At 44.2% G+C, this 22,196-nt stretch overlaps 1 protein-coding gene across 1 annotated transcript in view; it reads right to left on the bottom strand.

Annotated features, from left to right (window-relative positions):
- Nucleotides 1-22,196, bottom strand: part of LOC308567816 (putative ankyrin repeat domain-containing protein 26-like protein) — a gene marked incomplete at both ends in the record, with an annotated part of 466,689 nt that overhangs the window by 231,100 nt on the left and 213,393 nt on the right. Inside the window, one exon of the mRNA XM_081159828.1 lies at nt 3,474-3,524. Coding sequence (XP_081015954.1) covers nt 3,474-3,524 — 51 coding nt within the window. The remainder of the gene's footprint in view (nt 1-3,473; nt 3,525-22,196) is intronic.

Here is a 22,196-nt window from a genome sequence, read left to right as displayed (position 1 = left end):
GTTACACTGTGATTATACAAGAAAGGATCTACGTCTTAACTCAAAAATCCTTTTACTTTCTTATATAAACCTATCATATGGGATATTAGAAGTTGTGACTAAACAAATCAACTTCTCCAACAATATTGCTCCGGATTTTAAAACACCTACAATTAACAGTTTAAATAATACTGAATACTGGTCTATTAAGGAAGAAATTAAGAAAAACTATAAGAATCCAACCAGCTTGATCCAGGACTTTAAATAACTGATGGGATTCATTCTGGACACTTGCTTTCCTTCTGGGAATTTAGAATTTTGTCACACACTATGGGGAAGATGCCTATGTGACTAGGGTGCCATATCACCATTGGCACTGAGTCTAATGGGACTCTGGGACTGGTAGATGGCATTTCACATGTGTTGTCAGAATTTGACAGTGGAATACTCGAGCACATTCTGGTAACTCCACAGGGAGACAACTGTTGCATGCTTGTGCCTGGTGTCGTCCACACTTTGTCACACGCACCTTTTCTCCTTGCTGATTGTCCTATGATACTTCCACTCTCTTAAATCACAGGTAGGAGTAAATTATATGTTGAATCCTCTGAATTTTTCTAGTGAATAAGCCCATGTAGGTGTGGGTTCGGGATCCGCTAACAGAATTCCATTTGTGGCATTTTTATGATGCGGAATTGTATGTTCTACATGACTAGAGGCAGAGGGTGATTTCAAGCATACCTCTCTTGGAATTGCTTTTTCTCGATGCTTCTTCTGAAGATTCCTGCAGATCTGTTTGAATAAACATACGAACAGATAAATGAAACTATGATGTCAGAAAACAATGTGAAAAAAAAAACACAAGGCCATTTACTCAAAAAATAAAATGAACAATCCTAATGATAGATAATATGCTCTACTGTATGAAAGTGCCTATAAAGGAAATAAAACATCACACTGGCAATTTTCTCGAACTAAGCAGGGTTTCATTGCTCTGTACAACAGAAATGAATCCATCAAGTAACTGGGGTAGCGAGAGGAAAACAATAATTATCAAGATAGTACAACAGTCTTCTATTCATTACAGAGTTCGGTTGGTTTGTTTCCAACATATTTTTAATATCTCTGGACACTAAAAACATGGCTCTCCTATGAGAGGTAGTTGTTGACAGGACAAGGTTAAAAGTCAAAGAAACTGTATCCAAAATGTAAGCTGAGTTACCCATGGATATTCCAACAAACTCAACATGAGTGGGGAAAAATTGGTCTTTCCTGTTCATGCTTCTCTTCCCTGCTCATCTGATAAAGTCCTATTCTCCATGTCCAATTCACACGCCAGTGCACACGCTGGAGACCTATGAATGAACCATCTTAGGTTTCTCTCCCTCTACCTTTTCACACTTAATCGTCATGACATCATATGAACTAGACCTCTTTTCTTTCTCTGCGCTATTTTGCTGCTGTCAACTGCCCTTGTCAAATGCTTGGCTTTCACAGGGTCAAAACTATCAGCAACTATTATTGTTCCTTCATAAATTAGAAAGATTTTTTAAGCAGAACAAACAGGAAAGACATACTCCTAAGAAAACACCAATATTTTAAATGGAATGCATTGACCCTCCTGACTTGAACTCAGCTTCATCATGGCCCGATGCTAGTCCAAGAAGGCAAAGCTTCCTTTGTCTCCCACTCCCTTTATGTGGTTTCCTTCTGTCTGTCCTCTACAAACTAGGGCCCATGGGTCTAAAACAACGTGCCATCCAGTTTTGTACATAAAGTCTCATTAGAATACAGTTATGTCTTTTCACTGACATATTGTCTGTGACTGCTCTCACACTACAATGTCAACTTGAGGCGATATGGCAGATCACATGGCCTAAAGCCAGGCCCTTTATGGAAATAGCTTGCTGACCCTTCCTTCATACCACAACCGAAGTGCCCCCATCAAATCTAATCTTGTGACACTTCTGCTCAGTACTCTCCCATGAATTCCTGCAGTAAATATTGCTGTCTGCCTACCTTAGTCTTCCTTCCTGCTGGAGACCCCCCTTCTGTATTTGGACATTTACTGTCCTGATACACAAATAAGGTGGTAACTGCCCAGCTCCAAAAAGTGAATTGATTATACAAAACTAATCACAGTACCTAGGTTACCACTAAGTGGTTTATGGGTGAGCATATGATGTACCCCAAGCTTATAAAATGTTAGGGGAAGTCAACTGCAAGCCTCTCAGTTTTCTTCCTATTTAAAAGAAACACATAGCTCAGCATCACTAATCAGGGAAATGCAAATGAAAGCCATAATGCAGGGCGACCTCACTCCTCTCAGAATGGATGTCCTCGAAATATAAATAAATAAATCACAAGTGTTGGCCACAATATGGAGAAACGAGAAAGCCTTGTGTCCTGCTCCTGAGATTGTAAATTGGTACAGTCACTATGGAAAACAGCATGGAGATGCCTCACAAAACTAGAAATAGAACTGCCTTTCCACTTCTGAGCATTTATACAACAAAAACCTAAACACAGATTGGAAAAGATATCTGCACCCCTATGTTCACTGTGCTTTACTTACAATAGCCAAGATATGCAAGCAATGTAGGTGTCCTTCGATAGACAAAGAAAGAAAGAAGTAGCAAGTATATGGTATATAATGAAATATCACTCAGACATGAAAAGAAGGAAATCTTGCCTTTTACGAGAACATGGATGGACCAAAAGGCTGTTATGCTAAGTGAAGTAAGACAGACAAAGACAAATATAGTATGTCTCACTTACAGTTGGAATCTAAAACAACAAAACAAAACAAAACAGAAACACACTCAATAGCTACAGGGGAAAAACTCATGGTTGCCAGAGGCTAGTGAGTTGAGGAGATGCATGATATAGAAAAATGTGAATGAGAAGTCAATATTCTAGTTATAACATATGTTAGCCACCCGGATATACTTTCAGCAGAGGGAATGTGTCAGTCTCGTAATAACTTTACACGGAGATAGAAGGTGCCTAGACTTAGCGTGGTGATCACATCCTAGAGAATGTAAAGGTCAAACCACCATGCTGTACACCTGAAAGCCACACACTATGGGGAAGACGCCTCTGTGACTGGGGTGCCATAAAACCCTTGGCACTGATCTAACGGGACTCTGGCACTCGTAGATGGCATTCAAATGTTTTGTTAGAATTTGACACTGGAATACTTTAGCATATCTTGGGAACTCTACAGGGAGATATCTCTTGCTGGCTTGACGTAGTGTACTCCGCACTTCTTCACGCTCACCTTTTCTCCCTGCTGAGCTTTCTATGCTCCTTCCAGTCTATTAAATCGTAGGTAGGAGTAAAACTATATGGTGAGTACTATAAATTTTTTTAGTAAATAAGCACACATAGGTATGGACTTAAGAACCCCTCACAGAATGGCATTATGTGGCATTTTAATGATGCGGGATTGTATGTTCTACATGATTAGAAGCAGAAGGTGATTTCATACATACCTCTCGATGAACTGGTTACACTTATTTCTTCTACAAAACATTCCATTAAATCTATTTGAATAAAGGGATGAAAGAGATAAATGAAACTATGATGTCAGAAAATAATGTGAAAAAAGCAACAATTCCATTTATTGAAAATATAAAATACAAAATCCTAATGAGTGATAACACGTTCTATAGTATGAAAGTTTACATAAAGAAAATAAAACATCACACTGACCATTTTTTCCAACTAAAGAAGGTTTAATTTCTTTGTACAATAGTTATGAATCAATCAAGTAACTGGGATAGCAAGAGAAAATAATTCTCAAAGATAGTACAGTAGTGTTCTAGTGATTACAGAATTCTATTTCTTTGTTTCTAAACTCTTTCTTAATATCTTATGACACTAAAAACATGGCTCTCCTATGAAAGGCAGTTGTTGACAGGACAGGTAAAAAGTCCAAAAAACTGTATCCAAAATGTAGGCTGAGTTACCCATGGATATTCCAACAAACTCAACATGAGTGGGAAAAAATGGGTTTTCCTGTTGAACTGTTGCTCCTCCCTGCTCATCTGATAAAGTCCTATTCTCCATGTCCAATTCACAGGCCAGTGCACACGCTGGAGACCTATGAATGAACACTCTTAGATTTCTCTCCCTATACTAACTTTTTACACTTAATTGTCATGAAAGCAAATGAACTACACTTCTTTTCTTCCTCTGCTTTATTTAGCTCTTGTCAACTGCCCTATTCAAACGGTTGGCTTTCACAGGGTCAAAAATAACGGCAACTATTATTATTCCTTCATAAATTAAAAATTTTTAAAGCAGAACAATAGAGAAAGACATACACCTAGAAAAACACAATCATCTTAAATGGAATGAATTGACCCCCTGACTTGATTTCAGCATGGATGGATAACACCTTCATCATGACCTGATGCTAGTCCAGGCTTCCTTTGTCTCCCACTCCCTTTATGTGGTTTCCTTCAATCTGTCCTCTACATGAGTGCTCTTCAAACTAGAGCCCATGGGTCTAAAACAACCTGTCATATGGTTTTGTACATAAAGTCTCACTGGAACACAGTCCTGCCTTCTCACTGGCATATTGTCTGTGACTGCTCTCACACTACAATGGCAGACTTGAGGAAATATGACAGACCACATGGCCTAAAGTCAGGCCCTTTACAGGAAAAGCTTCTTGATCCCTCTTTCATACCACAACCAGAGTGCCCCCATCAAATTTAAACTTGTGACACTTCTACTCAGTACTCTCCAATGAATCCCTGCAGCAAATATTGGTGATTCCCTACCTTCTTGCTGGATACCCCCAGCTCTATTTGGACATTTACTGTCCTGATACACAAATAAGGTGGTATCTGCCTAGCTCAAAAATAGAAATGTCTATACTAAGCTAATCACAGTAGTAGGTTACCACTAAGTGATTTAAGAGTGAGCATGTGATGTACCCCAAGCTTATTAAATGTTAGAGAAAATAAACTGCAAGCTTCTCAGTTTTCCTCCTATTTAAAAAAACACATAGCTCAACATCAGTAATCAGGGAAATGCAAGTGAAAGCCATAATGCAGGACCACCTGACTCCTCTCAGAATGGCTGTCCTCAAGATATGAATAAATAAATAACAAGGGTTGGCCATGATGGGGGAAAAAAGAGAAAGCCTCCTGCCCTGCTCATGGGATTGTAAATTGGTACAGTCACTTTTGAAAACAGCATGGAGATGCCTCAGAAAATTAGAAATACAACTGCTATCTACTTCTGGGCATTTACAACAAACACAGATTTGAAAGGATATCTGCACCTCTATGTTCACTGCAGCATTACTTACAATAACCAAGATATGGAAGCAATGTAGGTGTCTTTCGATAAAAAAAGAAAGAAAGAAGATGTAGCAAGTATATAGTATATAGTGAAATATCACTAAGACATGGAAAGAAAGAAATCTTGCCATTTAAAACAACATGGATGGACTAAGAGGCTGTTATGCTAAGGGAAATAAGACAAAGAAAGACAAATATAGTATGTCTCACATGTGGAATCTAAAACAACAAAACAAACAAAAGAGAAACACACTCAATAGCTACAGGGAACAAACTCATGGATGCCAGACACTAGTGAGTTGAGGAGACGGATAATATAGAAAAACGTGAATAAGGAGTGAACCTTGTAGTTATAACATATGTGAGCCACTCAGATGTAGTGTACAGCACAGGGAACATGTCAGTGTCGTAATAACCTGCATGGACACAGAGGGTGACTAGACTTAGCGTGGTGATAACATCCTAAAGTATGTAAATGTCAAACCACCATGTTGTACAACTGAAAGTCAAATTTGTTTTTTAAATATATCTTTATTGATTTTAGAGAGACGAAAGGAGGGGCAGAGAGAGAGATAGAAACATCAATGATGAGAGAGTCAGTGATTGAGCGCACAACTGGGGCATGTGCCCTGACCGGGAGTCGAATCCCGATCGCCTGGACCCTAGGTCAATGCTCAACCACTGAGCCACGCCCGGCCGGACTGAAAGTCATATATTGTGTGCCAACTATAGTTTAAAAAGAAATTTCAAAGAAAAGGAGAAACGCAAAAGGAAAAGCTGGCCTTCCAGCATTTATACACTGTCATGTGAGACTATGATGCCTCCGAGCCCTCGCTAAGCAGCTGGCCAGGAAAGGACACATTAACACTGACAACCATGCACCTGAAAAGGGACAACTGGGATCCTGATGACATCACAGAAACACCAAAACAATCCTGGTTCCTGTTGTTTTGGCCACAGTTAATTAGGCCACCTATCCTCTGAATTAAGAGCAGTGACTGACAGACCAAGGCCTACAGGGTAAGATCTCTTCCTTTCTGCTGTAGGAGACTTTCAAAAGCTTGTCTTAGCTAGGTAGTCACCTCATTCCCAACCATTCCCACAGGACACATTGTGCACCTTCAAAACTAAACTGCGCGTTAATGCCACAAAGTTCACTTGTACATCTGAGCCCTTGCACTGCTGTTCCCGCTGCCAAACGGGTCATATCGATAGAAGTTCCTCCTGCTAAACATCCCTCTTCTGCCCCTCTACCTGGCAAACTTCTTCACGTTCTGCATGCTTACTTTATACTCCACCCACACTTTTGTTTTAATTATAAATCTTCTTTTCAATTGGTTTGTGAGAGAGACAGGAAGGGAGAAACAGAGAGAGAGAGAGAGAAACAGTGATTTCTTGTTCCACTTCCTTGTGCATTCCTTGGTTGATTCTGGTATGTGCCCTCACAAGGGATCAAATCCACAACATTTGCATTTGGAGACAATGCTTTAACTAACTGACCTACCTGGCCAAGGCCTCGCCTACATATTTATTTATTTATTTATTTATTTATTTATTTATTTATTTATTATTTATTTATTTTTAGTACCTGGCACCTTGTAGGTACCTGATCACTGGTCTTTATTTCTGTTGGGGATACAATGCAGGCCGATGATAGGATGGACACTATTTTCCAATCCTGCTGGACAGCAAGAATGACCCAAGGAGCTGGTTAAAAAAGGTATTCCCAGGCCTCATCCTCCACAGTCTATAGAAAACAATGGGAATCTATGTTCTAACAAGCCACCGGCTAATTCCTATCAGGCACTTTGGGAGCACATCCAGGAGCCTTTCATTCCAACCTCTTGGTTCAGCTCTTTTGTTCCCTATGCATCTGGCCCTGTATTCAGCAAAGCTGTAGCTGTTGCTTGAAGGTGGACATGATTGAAAGGTCAAATATCATTAAACTGTATTCTCAAAGAGAATGAGCCCTGAACTTTGCACAGGAGATTTATTTCTAAAAGCTGTTTGCAAATGGAATTTGGGGAGATATGTGAGTGTGAGTGTGAGTGTGTGTGTGTGTGAGAGAGAGAGAGAGAGAGAGAGAGAACAAGCATATATTTAATACCATAGTTTGCAATTCAAGGGAATGCATTCAATTCAACTAAATTAATATTGTTGGGTGACTTATGTGCTGGGCATACAAGGGATTTGCTTAGAGTCCAGTGAGGAAGATGGTGAAATAAACAGGCAATTACAACATTGTGGTTAGATAAGGTTCACACAGGGACCTAGGAGACCACGAAGGGGGGTGTGCATCCAACTCTGGGTTGTCGCGCATCTAGGAATTTTCAGGGGAAGTAACAGGCCTGTAAATTGGAATCAAGTCTCTTTTTTTTTTTTTTTTTTTGCAAAGTGAATGACCCTTCTCTAATTTATCCTTGCAGAAAAATGAAGTTTCACATCATTTATACAAGCATGCATACAAGCATGCAGCGGCACAAGTTTTGAGTTCCTGCTAGGGGCAAGGCGCAGAGTGAGGTGTGGCAGGGAGACCTGGGTGAGAAAAGCCCAATCCCTGCCCTCAGGGAGTTTATATCACACCCCCCTCAGGATTAAGTGCTGTTCTCATCTGGGTCATTAATCCAGTGGAATCTGTTTATGACTGAACAGGTAGTTTACTATTCAGGTCTTAGCTCCTTTTACTGAAAAGGCTGTGTGTTCTCTTTCATCACCATGTGGTGGGGAAATCCGGTTCCAACCAACACTTCAGTGCGGGCATCCAGGAGAAAACCCAAGTGCACGCTGGAGTTCCTGGAGCTGTTTGCCACGAAGCCGCGGAGGCCTGGATGGTTTGTAGGGTCTGTAGGGTCTGTGAGTACCGGGGCAGCCCGCAGACCTGGCAGCTTTCCTTCCCTCTGGGCATGATGAACACAAGCGCCTTTCAAACCACCTGTCTCCTCTGCCTGTCTGGTAGGAGCTGTGTAGATCCTTTCAGCACTGGTGTCTTCCCGTCTTCCAGATGGGGAACTTGAGGTACAAGGGGTACCTGGAGGCAGTGTTTGTCACCTGGTGCTTTGCACCTTGTTTTCTCGGCCACTGGCTTAGCCTTCGGGATCCTCAGTTTCCTCCTCTGTGCATGGGCACAGTGGCAGCATCTGTAGTAATCTTGAACCTCTTAGGGCCCTGAAGTTCTATGAGGAAGTGATGAAAGCTGCCAGGAGAGCTTATGTTTATTGAGGCCCACTCAGTGTCAGGCCCAGTGTTTGGGACTTTCCCCTCATCGTCTCATGTAATCATCAGTGGAGTCTCTCTGGCCAGGTATTAGTCTTGTCTTTATCTCACAGAGGGGAAAGGAGGCCCAGAGGGGCGACATGCCTGTTCCCAGGCCACACAGCGGTGGTGCCAGCAGAGCCAGGTGCACCATATGGCAGAGCTGGGGCCGGGTCACAGGCTCTCTGCCCCTCCGCCCGGGGTGGGGGCGTGGAGAACGCAGCACACAGCACCGTCTCCTGCAGTTCAGGGGTTCGAGCACCCCAAGGCCGCCCACCGGCCAGGTAGACCAGGCCTCCCCCGGTTTGCTGGCTAATGCAGGCCTGGCTGTGCCCTCGGCAGGGCTTTCGGTCAGCTTGTGGAGACCCAGACCCCGGCGTGGGGCCGGACCGAGGCCAGGCGCCGGTGCAGAGTGGCGGCTGCAGCGCGGGGGCGGCATCGCCGCGTCCCGGCCCCGGGTCCCAGGAATGTGGGAGGGCCCGGGGGGCGCCCGCAGCGCGGCGGGGGTGCGTTGCTGCCCCAGCCCTGCCCGCTCGACCCTCCGCGCGGGGGCGGGGGCTGCGGGGGAGGCGACCAGGGGCCGCGGGGCTCGTGGCCGCGGGCTAGCCAGCCCCGAGAAAGCGATGAATATTCAGAGCGGAGGGGAGCGGTGGGCGGGCTGCTCGCCTTCAATCCCTGCAGGCGGAGCCGCTGGACGCGCAGGGGAGGCGGCGGGGGCGGCGGGAGCAGCGGGAGCGGAGCCGCGATGCTGTCACCGCGCGGGGGCGGGGGCTCCGCTCGCTGCGCCCCGCTCGCTCCTGCGTGCCCAGCGACGCGACCCTCCCGCGACCTCCGCGCCAGGCCCAGCCCTGTGGCTGCGGGGAAGCCCGGGCGGGCGGAGCGGGACCCGGGCTGACCGGCTGGAGGCGGCGGCGGGACTGGGGCGCACGGGGGGCCCGACTGGCGCGGCCGGGGCACGTTCCCAGGCGCGCGGGGCATGAAGCGGAGGGCGCGGGAGGCGCGGCCACCTCGGCGCTCGCCGGGCTGCGCTGGGCGCTGCCGCCCCCGCTGCTGCTGCTGCGTCGCCTGGGCCAGGTGAGCGCCGGGGGCCCCGGGCGGGCGGGACCGGCCTCCCCTCACCTGCCCCCGGTGCCCGCCTGCGGGGGTGGGGAGCGAGGGCCTGAGTCCTGGGGGACCCCTCCTGGAGGGCTCCCGGGAACCCCCCGGCCTTGCCCCCAACCCAGCCTGTTACCCGGCTGCGCGGCTCCAGAGGGCGGGCTGCGGGCTCGGGGAGCCGGTGCCCGGAGCCTCCCCGCGGACGCCCTCGGGCTCCAGGCCGCCTCCGACCCCTCGCCTACATTTTTAAAATTCTAATTCTCACCATAGATTTAAAGTGTCTGGCACATACTACACATCAATGCAAAAGAATAATGACAAGAGTAAGATCGTAGTCTGCTCAGGCTCCTGGTAGGCACTGAATAAAGTATAGGAAATAATAGAAATGACAATGGTAATAAGGTTTTCGAAGGGAGGGACCCGGTTTTTAAAATGTTTGAATTCTGGAACATCAGCATAACACCTAGTACCTAAAAGACACCTGAGAGTGAAATAGCAAACCATTAAGATCAATCAATAACTGAATTTTGAGATTTTCTTTGAAAATTCTGTTTCAAAAAAAAGCAGGAATAAACCAGGCACAGCTTTCTGATATTATCAGCACCTTCAAAGTCACCACTATTTCATCTTTTCGTTTCCTATAATTTGCAAAACCAACCTACACATGTTCTTGTTGAAGGTCTACTAAGTCCAAGGTGTCCTCATACAGTTCAGGTGGCAGGCACAATGAACTCAGTGCCACAGTTGGTAGCACATTGGCATTTTTGTTATTGTGAAACATTTCTCTACTTTTTTTATAATTTGTTAAGTCCAAGTTGAGCTATTTGAATATTTATAGCGATTATCTTTTCACCAATGGCAACAAAGCATGTGGTTCTAACGAAATTACAGTGTCCGGACAATTATCCAGCAAGCAGAAGGATCGTCTTGTTCTAATGAAGTCAACATGCCTCATTCTGTTTGGACTTCTGAGGAATAAAGTTGATCATAGTGAGACCTTTTTGGTATAATATGTAAAATAACCTCTGCTTCTAAACTGGCATTGCCTCTCTGACTTCTGTACTACTTAGATATGTTTAAAAACCAATCTCATTGGTATTCTTGCCCACTGGATAACTGTTGTCGTTTTTATTGTTAACCATTAGTTTCTGGTTCCAGGAAAGTATTGTTCTGTTCCTAGTTTAATGACTTTTTAGTGACACAAAGCAGTATGTAATAAGAAGTATTCATTCATTTAGTTTAATCCAATTGCTGTAAAAACTAAAGATCCATTCTTTATAAGTTCAATTTGTTACATTGTGATTATAGAAGAAACATACTATATCTTAACTTAAAATACTTTTACTTTTTTACATAAAACTATCATATGGGATATTAGAAGTCATGACTAAATAAATGAACTTCTTGTCCAACAATATTGCTCTGGATTTTAAATCACCTACAATTAACTGTTCAAATAATACTGAATACTAGTCTATTAAGGAAGAAATGAAGAAAAACTATAGTAGCCCATACAGGTTGATCCAGGAGTTTGTATAACCAATGGGGTTCATGCTGAACACTTGCTTTCCATCTGGCCGTCTAGAGTTTTGGCACACATGATGGAGAAGACACCTATGTGACTAGGGTGCCATAAAACCCTTGACACTGAGTTTAACGGGACTCTGGGACAGGTAGATGGCATTTCACATGTGTTGTCAGAATTTGACACTGGAATACTTTAGCATATCTTGGGAGCTCCACAGAGAGAGGGCTCTTGCAAGCTTGTGCCAGGTGTCCTCTGCACTTTTTCACACGCACCTTTTCTGCTTGCTGAGTTTCCTATTCTTCTTCCACTCTAGTAAATCACAGGTAGGAGTAAAACTATATGTTGATACAATGAATTTTTCTAGTAAATAAGCACACGTAGGTGTGGATTTCAGGACCCCTAACAGAATGGCATTATGTGGCATTCATGATGGGTGATGTTATGTTCTACATGATTAGAAGCAGAAGGTGATTTCACACATACTACTCGTGGAATTGGTTATTCTTATTTCTTCTACCAAACATTCCTCTTGATCTAATTGAATAAAAGCACGAAAGAGATAAATGAAATGATGTCAGAAAATAATGTGAAATAAGCAACAATTCTATTTATTGAAAATATAAGATACAGAATCCTAATGACTGATAACACGTTCTATAGTATGAAAGTTCCTATAGGATAATGAAACATCACACTGGCAATTTTCTCCAACTAAGCAGGGTTTCATTCCTTTGTACAATAGTTATGAATCTATCAAGTAACTGGGGTAGCGAGAGCAACACGATAATTCTCAAAGACAGTACAATAGTGTTCTAATGATTACACAGTTCTATTTCTTTGTTTCTAAACTTTTTCTTAATATCTTACAACACTACAAACATGGCTCTCCTATGAAAGGTAGTTGTTGACAGGACAAGGTAAAGAATCAAAGTAACTGTATCCAAAATGTAGGCTGAGTTACCCATGGATATTCCAACAAACTCAAAATGTGTGGGAAAAATCTGGTCTTTCCTGTTGACCTGTTGCTCTTCCCTGCTCATCTGATAAAGTCCTATTCTCCATGTCCAATTCACAGGCCAGTGCACACGCTGGAGACCTTTTAATCAACTGTCTTAGATTTCTCTCCCCCTACTAACTTTTTGCACTTAATCCTCATGAAAGCATGTGAACTGGACTTCTTTTCTTTCTCTGCTTTCTTTTGCTACTGTCAACTGCCCTAGTCAAACATGGGCTCTTAATGAATGGCTTTCACAGAGGGGAAATAACAGCAACTATCGTTGTTCCATCATAAATTAAGAAGATTTTTTAAGTAGAACAAACGAGAAAGACATACACCTAGAAAAAGACCTGCATTATAAATGGAATGAATTCTCTAAAATCAGAATAACGCTTAGTACTTTAAGATATGTGAGAATTAAATAGCAAACCATGAAGTGGACCAATGAGTAACTGAATTTTGAAATTGTATTTGAAAATTCTGTTTCAAAAATACAGAGATATAAACCAGGGGCAGCTGTCTGATACTATGAGCACCTTCAAGGTCAAAGCTCTATTGCATCTTTGTGTTTCCTATTGGTTGTACAACCAACCTACACAAGTTCTTGATGAAGGTCTACTATGTCCAAGGCTTCCTCATACAGTTCACATCGCACAATGAACTCAGTGCCAGAGCTGGGTAGCTCACTGGCATTTTTGTTAATGTGAAACTTTTTTCTAGTTTTATTATAGATTGTTGAGTCCCAAGTTGAGCTATTTGAATATTTATTATGATTATCTTTAACCAATGGCAACAGAGCGTCTGGTTCTAAGGAAGTTACACTGTCATGACAATTATCCAACAAGCAGAAGGATCGTCTTGTTCTAATGAAGTCAACGTGCCTCATTGTTTTGACCTCTGAGGAACGAAGTTGATCATAGTGAAACCTTATTGGTATAATATGTAAAATAAGCTATGCTTCTCAACTGGCGTTGCCTCTCTGACTTCTGTACTATTGGTAGATATCTTTAAAATCCAGTATCATTGGGATTGTTTCACTCTGACTAAGTGTTGTAGTTCTTACCCTTTGCTATTTGTTTTTGGTGCCAGGAAAGTGTTGTTGAGTTTGTAGTTTTAGTGACTTTTTAGTGAGGCAAATCACTATGTAATAACAAGTATTCATTTACTAAGTGTGATCTATTTGCTGTAAAAACTAAACAAAACATCTATATTTAACAAGTCCAATTTGTTATACTGTGATTATTGAGGAAATATACTACATCCTAACTTAAATCTTTTTACTTTTGTACATAATGATATCATATAGGATATTAGAATTCATGAATAAATAAATGAACTTCTTTTCAAACAATATTGTCCCAGATTTTAAATCACCTACAATTAACGGTTTTAATAATACTAGATACTAGTTTATTAAGGAAGAAATTAAGGAATACTATACATGTAACTTACACATTGTGTGTTTTTTAACTGCTCTTTCTTTATCAAAACTTCCTTACTCTTTATCTATGGTGGGAACACTTAGGGTAATTCACTATCAGAAGTCTTACCATGATTGCTCCTTTGAGAACATTTTACAGATAGCCTTTCTCCTTCATATGCAGTACTTAGTTGTTGATAACTGTGTATAAAAAAAATGGTGATAAATAATATTACTGTATTAATACTAAAGCAAAATATTTTCCAAATGTAGTAAATTCTTAGAATATTTCAGGTAATATCAGAGCTAATATTCAAACTTTAATTATACCATACACTTCAAATTTGTAAGTTCTACAAACTTTTTATTAGGCACATAACTTAAAAGAAAGTTACATGAAATAGTCACGATTTGAGGGCCATATATTTCAGTGAATTCATTAGTGTCAGCTTGACATAATGGCAAGTATCTTCAACTCAGACATCATAGTTCTATAACCATAAGCTATTTGTTCTCAAACAAGTCACTTTTCTTTGGGTCAGAGTCCTCCTCTATAAAATATGAATCTTACTGCCTTATTGTAGAAGGCTATTAGGATGATTATATGAGATAGTACAGCAAAAAGACATGTTCAGAGAAAGAGTAAGGCAAAGAAGAAATCTGTTCATGAAGTTTATTTGTTGAAACTATTTTGGAATCCCAAATAAACACCAATGTGGGTTTTTCATAGTTTCTAACATTCAAATATTGCAGTTTTTAGAAAATATTAATTTTGGTTATTAACTGTTCTTTCTTCATGGCTTGTAATTCAGGGTATCTCAACTAGTATATAACTTGCAACGAAATTTATTTACAATTACATTTCTTCATGAAGTCAGATATCAAAATACTCCCCTATTTTTGTAGTTAATCATTCCAATGGCAGAAAACTAAGAGAAGTCACAACCTGGCCTGGACTCCCACTCTCCCTTCTCTACCTACTCAAACTGTGATGAAGCAGATCTTTATGAGAATGATGCATAATCTCCTTGTCCACCCCCATTTAGCTTGCGAGTTAGAATCCTACTTGTCACTCATGGATACTGATGAGGCATGTATGGGCCCTTAGCAAGTCTCATGCCCAATAACCTACTTTTGACTCAGAGCTTTCTATTGACTGACTTCCAGGTGAGGCATAATTTAAAATATTTTGAAACCGGAGGTAAATTCAAGTCACTTGGGAAAGTGTCATTATTATGGCAAAGATATCACTTGAGGGGACAACTGTAATTATGGAATCTCAGGCAAGTTGGTACCTACTATTCTGGGAAAGGTGATATGGGACCTTCCACTACCTAAACAAAGATGCTCTACAGGATATAAAGCGACCATGGGGTACAGATCTGGTAACAAAGGAGAAAGGAAAGTCTGGTCTTTTCCTGCAGCATTATTTGAACCTCTCTGACAGCTTAGAATGGTCGTTCCATCTAACACCTGCTGGCAGGAAAAAACAAACAAGAAGCTCAAAGGGTAACTCATCTGTGAAGGTCTGGCTAATATGTGAGCTACACATAGCTTTTTCAGTGTCAGGGGAAGGCTGTGAGTAGCTAAAGCTAGGAAGCCAAGCTGCCAGAACACAGTGCTGGTAATTAGAATAATGGCTGAGCATATAAGCATATGTATGTAAACTATAAAATGCTGTAACTTTCAAGTCCAAGGATGAATCAACATGAACTCTCAGGAATCTGGATCAGCAAGGGCAGCCTGGGAGCAAAGATCAGTTATGACTTAGGACCTGTTTCAATAGCAACTCTGCAGCAATAGAACTAATGGAAACAACAGAGAGATCAGAGTGTCCTTTTTACATCTCCATCTGACTTGTGAAAGGAGACTGTCTCCCTTGGACTTAGGGAATCCTTTAGGTTCCTACAAAATTCAAGGGGGAGAGTATAGGAGATAGCCCCCAGCAAATATACATTTTTCTGCTAACGTGATCACTTCAAGACCCCAAGTAACTAGTTAGAAAAGCCAGAGATGTGACTTTATTTGTAACCCCATGCATAGAGGTTCCACTTGGAATGAAATGGATAATGTTAGGATCCTTATCAATAAAGATCTTAAAAATCCTGAAATAAAGAATCTGGCCCATTGCTACTTCAAACTAGTCTAGCCTTTTGCTTGGAGTCTGGCTGATGACATAGACTAATTCACTCCCATTCCCAAACTGCCTTAAATCTCACCTGCTCCATAAAAAGTGTTAGTGATATTTTTAAAACTGAAAGGCTGTTTTCTGGGAGGAAAAACTCAATTTTCAGAGCAACACCAACTTCTCTCGACTTTGTTGTTTTATGTATAGGGAAAAAAAAAACACTAAAGAATTTGTGAGGGGATTCATCTCCCCATTGAAATTTTAAGACCTAGAGAGAAAATATTAGCAGAATACCTTCAGAATCTCAGATGAGAGGAATTAAAGATAAATGCCCAAAGAATGCATGTTTAGACAATATATTTACTCAAGGCACAAAATTTTTAAAGGATTTGAAAAAGTGGAGATTTAGAGTCTTAGTTGGTACCTACTTAGAACTAGGTTAAGAGATCTGGGTTTTCCTCTCAACCCTTTTCTAAGACAAGGAGTTTTGGATCAATGTCCCAGAAAGCAACAATTTCGAAAACTGACCAAAAAGACAGTGTAGTAGTGCCATCTACTGAGCTCTCAATAACTTTACACAGAAACTTGGGAAATGTCCCAAGATATAGCAAAAGTAGGCTGAAGTTAAGCATAAAATATAAAAGCACACTGCCTCAGGAAAACTTTTAAAAATGATGTATTTATTTTATCCTTTAAAACTAATTAAAGTAGCAAAGTAGAACATGTAACAGCAATGCTGTAAAAGTATTTCAGAAGGTGAGGTTTGGTTTTGTTGTTTACAAATTACATTATTTACAAGAAGTCTTAAGATGCCTTTTACTTCAGAATGGTGTGGCATAAGGTGGGATTTAGGGGGCTCGGGAGGCCGTGGGCTGGAAAGGCTTAACAATCAGCCCTCGGGGAGGGGAGGAGCCCCGGTGTGTAGCCTTTGCCTAGTTCTGTGGTGTAAATTCTCCCAGTGGGGCCGCCTCCTTGTGGAGCCCTCTGAGGAGCCAGCGAGCCCCTTGGCTCCTGGAAGCTGCTGCAAGTGCTCAGGATGCAGCCACTGGGCCCTGACTTTACCACTAAGCGGATACTGAAAATGCAAATCCCATCGCCTCTCCACACCTGAATTTTTCCATCTCTTAAAAGGATGCCACGTCACCCCTAAAATGTTTTTCATCTTAAATTATAGAACATTAAAGAAAGCGAAGGACTGCTCAGTAAGCGAAGACTGGGGGAGCGGCCGCAGCACCCTGGCAGCCAAGGCCCCGTGGGGAGGCCGCGGGAGCCTCCCTGCAGCCCCGCCCCCCAGCCGCCTTTGGAAATCATCTTGTCTCTGCCCAGCGGGGAACAGAGGCCGCTGCTGCTGCGGACTTGGTTCCTTTTAAGTGTGAGAGGCGGGGTCATGTTCGGAGTTAGAAATGAGAATAGGAGCCACTTGGTGAGGAAATTTGTGTGTGTGTGTGTTTATTTTGGTTTAAAATATTACAGATGTCCCTTTTCCTCCCCAATGACCCACTCCACCCCTTCCCACCCCCTCCCCAGTCCCTCTCCCCACCATTGTCCGTGTCCTTGGGTTGTGCATATATGCGTATGAATTCTTTGGTTACTCTCTGCCCCTCCATCCCCCCGCCCCCCTCCATCCCTCTGACATTTAGGCCTGTTCCATTAGAGCAGAGGAGTATTTTAGGCCTGTTCCATTAGCACATATGCAATTAATTCAATGGCCAGCAAAGGGTTGTGCTAATGGAACAGGCCTAAAATACTCCTCTGAGCTACCAGATTCTTGGTGAGCCACTAGCCTCTAAATATTCTTCCCAAGAGCCAGGATGTAGGGCTGTGTCCCGGACTCCTTTGGTCACTGTGGGGCGTGCAGAGGAGCACAGTCACACGGGCATCTGCAATTACACCACCATAGAGTCCCTCTGTGGTTGATGGACACTTGCACTGTCTCACACGAAGCAGACACTCATTCACTGAATTACCTCCTTAGTAAGATGCTGCTCCTGGCTGAGAACCTGAATGAGAGAGAGGAGGTTGTAGGAAGAAGAGGAAGATGAAGAAGGATGCCTTTGGAAGAAGTATCCTGTTGGAAAGCCACCAAGATTGACCTATGGGTGCGGAGCCACAAATAGAGGAGAAAGTGCTGGAGTCAGGGTTAAAAGAAACACAGCAATTCCTTTTGAAGAATTTCTTCACCTCTTTCTTTTTCAAATGGATGGCAAAATGAGTTCTGAAAAAAATGCCAAGCCCTTATAATTTCTACGTATGGCTGCATTTTATCTAACTTTAGTAAGAGCAGCAGCAAACAAAAGTGGGAATGTCCAGGAACACACTTCCTGATCTGTATAAACCTCATAAAACGTTGTTCACAGGCAGCTTTTCACTCAGGGACCGGTGGTGGGTGAGGGACAGGGGACAAGAGAAAGGGGGGAAGGGAGGAAAATGCCTCTTGAAGTAAATTCAGACAATTAAAATTCCATCCCAGGGGCACCAACCTCAGGAAAGATTTCAATAGAATAATCTTGGGCTAAGGAACCTTGACGCAGAGCCTGTGAAATCAAGGCCTCTGGAAAATTCAGGCGGAAAAAGTTCTATATGTGGCATCACTGCTTTTGGCAGGGAACTTGCAAATTAATCAAATGCTGCACAGTCATGCAACTTCTAAGCAATTTCGAGTAAGTACAGTCATAATTCATCTTAGTCAAACTGTGAGATTTTCAAAAGTTCTAGAAGAAAATAACACTTCTAATTTCCATTGTTCTGCAGACACTCCCACTCAGGCAGTGGTTTTCCCCCCACAGTTACTAGGTGGAAGTCTGCTTATTGAAACATGAGAAAAGGTAAGCCATGATCTTTATTCCAGTAAAGGAGAAGTGTGGTTATTTAATTCTTACATAACTCTGGACAGGTGATACACAAGTGCACTTGTTTGTGTGATTTAGCAGAATTTGTCCTTTTTTAGCCTCCCATCTGAGGAACTGGAAAACATCCACCCCATGAAAGAATGCACATGGGGGTCCCAGCTCTCCTCTTGGCATGGAGACTGGCTTGCAGGTTGAAGGTGCACTGTGCAAAGTATTCAACTTGTTTCTGTTTCTAAATAGCATCTGCAAAATGGGGAGGAGGGCTTCTGAAACTATTTATACAAGCCTCGATGTTGCTATAACGGTATAGAAACTTCCCCTAAAGTGCTATGTCATCTACAAAAATTTTATTACACACACAATAACAACAATCATTATACCTGAGCACCTATAGTCATGATTGTGACTCAACCTTGATCAGACTAATCATTTAGTGTTTACTAAGACTACTCCCACTCTGAAAAGTTCTAGAACTCTATACTAGGATCACAAAACACCAGTGTTTTGAGTAAACAGTAAAGCTTATAAAAAAGTGATACAGAACAAGGTTTTATGTTTTTGTGTGTTTTTTAATATTTTATTTAGAAATAATTATGGACTCACTAGAAGTTACAAAAAATAGCACAGAGGGGTTTTTTACTCCCTGCACCCAACTCCTCCCAATGGTAACATCTTATATGTTAGCAAAGCCAGGAAATTGACATAGGCACAATTCCATTCACTAGATACTATTAACTAGACCAGAACCATATAGGGAGTAGAACAGGTTTTTAAAACCATTTGGACACAGTTGGAGATAACTTGAATCATTTGCATGAAATTTATCCTTCGGATACATGGTATAGAGAATTGAGTTCACTGTCATCAGACCTAGATATTTGGGCAAATTATTTTTCACTGACCCTCAGTTTGGTTATCTGTAGGATAGTAATAATAATAAGTAAACTGGCTTGAAGAAACATCTCCAGGCCAATGAGAGTGGCACAATTTGGAAATCCCAACTATAATAGTGTCCTTCATTCCCTCATGCGGCCTTATGCTTCAGTTTTCAGGGTTTTGTAGGAGTCCCAGGTGATCGCCTCAAAATCAACCTGGTTTTGATTTATACTGCGCCCCCCAGGCTGTGCCTGTCTCTGGGCAAAGGCACATCCTCAACATACTTGAAATGAGACGTTTCAACTCCAGGATGGACTTAATGCCACTTCTCTTAGAAGCAGCTCCCTATGCCAAGAAAGTGACCTGAAAACTTTGGGGCCGCCCTGCTCCCTGAAGCCATCCTCCATCCAGCCATCTAGCTGGCCGGGGCTCTGTGCTCCTGTGGGCTGGCACCCAAGCTGGAGTTGAGGGCTGAGCTGGATGGTCATCCCATGTGCTTCTCTCCCTGAGCTCTGAGGTGGACACTGAGGCTCTGACAATGGAAGTCAGAAGGAGGAGGGATCAGGCAGTCCCTAATTGTGGGTTTTCTTTCCACCTTCCTGACTACCTGCTACCAAGTGCAGGTGTGCAATTTGCACTAATTATAGCATTGGTCCCAAGGGTGACAATAAAACCCATATGGGCTTCTCCACCTCCTGTTTTTTATTGTCTCAATAATTTGTCTATTATAAGCCAAGTGGGCAAGTGCCACACTTCATTCTCTTTTTGGTCCAGCGCCTGCCATGCCTTAATGCCCAATTAATAAAACTACAGTAAAAACCCTCCTCTGGCCTAGTGTTCTGGAGGCAGCACTGGGAAGAGGGTGAATCTGGTGTGGATTTCCATAGAGCCTTGGTCCCTTGCAGAGGTCCCGGGGTCAATGCTGTGCTGGTTGGAGATGGAGTAGAGAGTCATGGGCTCCTGAGGGTTGTGTGAGGAATGCACACAGACAGGAGCAAGTTGAGAGAATGGGAAGCTGGGGTTGAGGTGAGTGTACCTCTGCGTAAGGGAAGCCTGAGGTTTTTGCAAAGAGCTTCATCCTTGGGACCAACCTGCTGTATTTGAACCATAACTGTCACTGACCAGCTGTGTGCTAATGACAAATTCCTCGGCCCTCCTTCGATTCTCTTTTCTCATCTGTAAGTGGGGATAACAACACCTGCCTCTTAGATCATATTACAGTGAAGACAAAACAGAAGTGAAGAAAAGCATCTAGGGCCTCAATCAAGGTAAATTTCCTACCCACCCTAACCTTCCAGAAATATCTAAGCGCAGTTCAACCTGGAGATGTTCATCTGTCAGCAGGCAGGCAGGGAGGGCCCACCACAGTTTCTACAGGCTTAGGACCCCTTCCCGCTGACCTTTAGGCTGGGTGTGGAATCTACCCTGGGAGCACAGGTGGGCTGGGACGAGAAGGCTGCAGGGTGGCATTGGGCAGGAAACTGAGGCAGGTCACACCCTGGGCCCTCAGTTAACCAGGTGTGGAGGAAAGGCAGATGTGTGTTTTTTCCCAAAGCCGCGGGGGGATGAGGGGTGCGAGCTATATCGGTGCCAAAAGTCGGGCTCCCTTGCTCCAGCCGGGAGGTGAGGGCAGGAGTCAGGCTCCGGGGGGCACAGTCCCCCCCGCGGAGCGGCGGCCTCCAGGTGGCACCAGGAGCCGGGAACTGGGCGCCACCGGCGCGCGGGGCAGGTCGCGAAGGGGTTAACGGGTGGGCAGGGCCGCTGCACGGCGCTTGGGGGAACCCACCGGGTGCTCGGAGGAGGGAGCGGCGGGGGCGACGGGCCCGGCGCCGGGCGGGGGCGCGGCCAATTGGACGGCGGGCCCCGCGGAGGCTGGGACGTGGAGGCCGGCGCCGCTGCCCCCGCCCCTGAGCGCCGCTCAGTCCCCGGGTTGCCAAGGGCGCGCCCCGGCCCGCAGAGCGGAGATGAGCAGGTCGGCCGCGCTCCTGCTCTGCCTGCTGGGCGGCCACGTCTGGAAGGCGGCGACCAAGACGCTGCGGGATCCGGGCGCCGGGGCCCAAGGTGGGTGCGCTCCGGGCGGGAGGCGAGGCCGGGCGGGCTTTTGTGTGGCCACGGGCCTGCCGCAGAGGCGGCGGGAGGCTCTCCCCCCGCATTGTGTCGCGGTCGCTGGAGCCCGGCCTGCAGCCCCGCGCTGCGCTCCGGAGGGGGCGGTGCCGCTGGGGACCCCGAGGGGCCTGGAGCAGGTGCTCCCGAGGGGCGGGGGACAGGTGGGGGTGCGAGTGGCACCAGGTTTGCTGCTTCGGGTGGCGCGTTCGGATGCACCCCAAGATCGTTTTCTTTCTGCCCTGACGCGGCCACGCGGCTCCGTCTCCTCCGTCGCCCCAGCGACTGGGGCAGCCTCTGGGTGGCCGCCGCCCGTTCTCTCCTCCGGGCTCGCGTCCTAGGAGCCTGGGCTCGAAGGCAGCCTCCACCCTTTTGTTGTGGTGTCGAGGGGGTGGCCGCTGCCCCTGGGATGCCCCGTGCACCTCGGGACCCCGAGGTCCTTGGCTGCTGCCAGGCACCGGCCTGCCACAGTTCCGTAAAGTTTTGGGGGTCTCCTCCTCCCGCCTATCCGAGATCTTCCCCAGCCTTTAGGGATTTCCTCCTGCGCCCAGGAACCACCCCCAGACGGGGAGAAATAATTGGAAGCAGGAGGCCCTCATCACTTTAAAACAACAACAGTCATTTCCAGGTCTGCATGTTGCCAGCTCCTGCCTT

Source organism: Miniopterus schreibersii (assembly GCF_964146895.1).
Source record: "Miniopterus schreibersii genome assembly, chromosome: 1".
Taxonomy (NCBI): domain Eukaryota; kingdom Metazoa; phylum Chordata; class Mammalia; order Chiroptera; family Miniopteridae; genus Miniopterus; species Miniopterus schreibersii.
The sequence above is the reverse complement of the archived record's forward strand: the minus strand, read 5'-3'. Positions and strand labels throughout refer to the sequence as shown.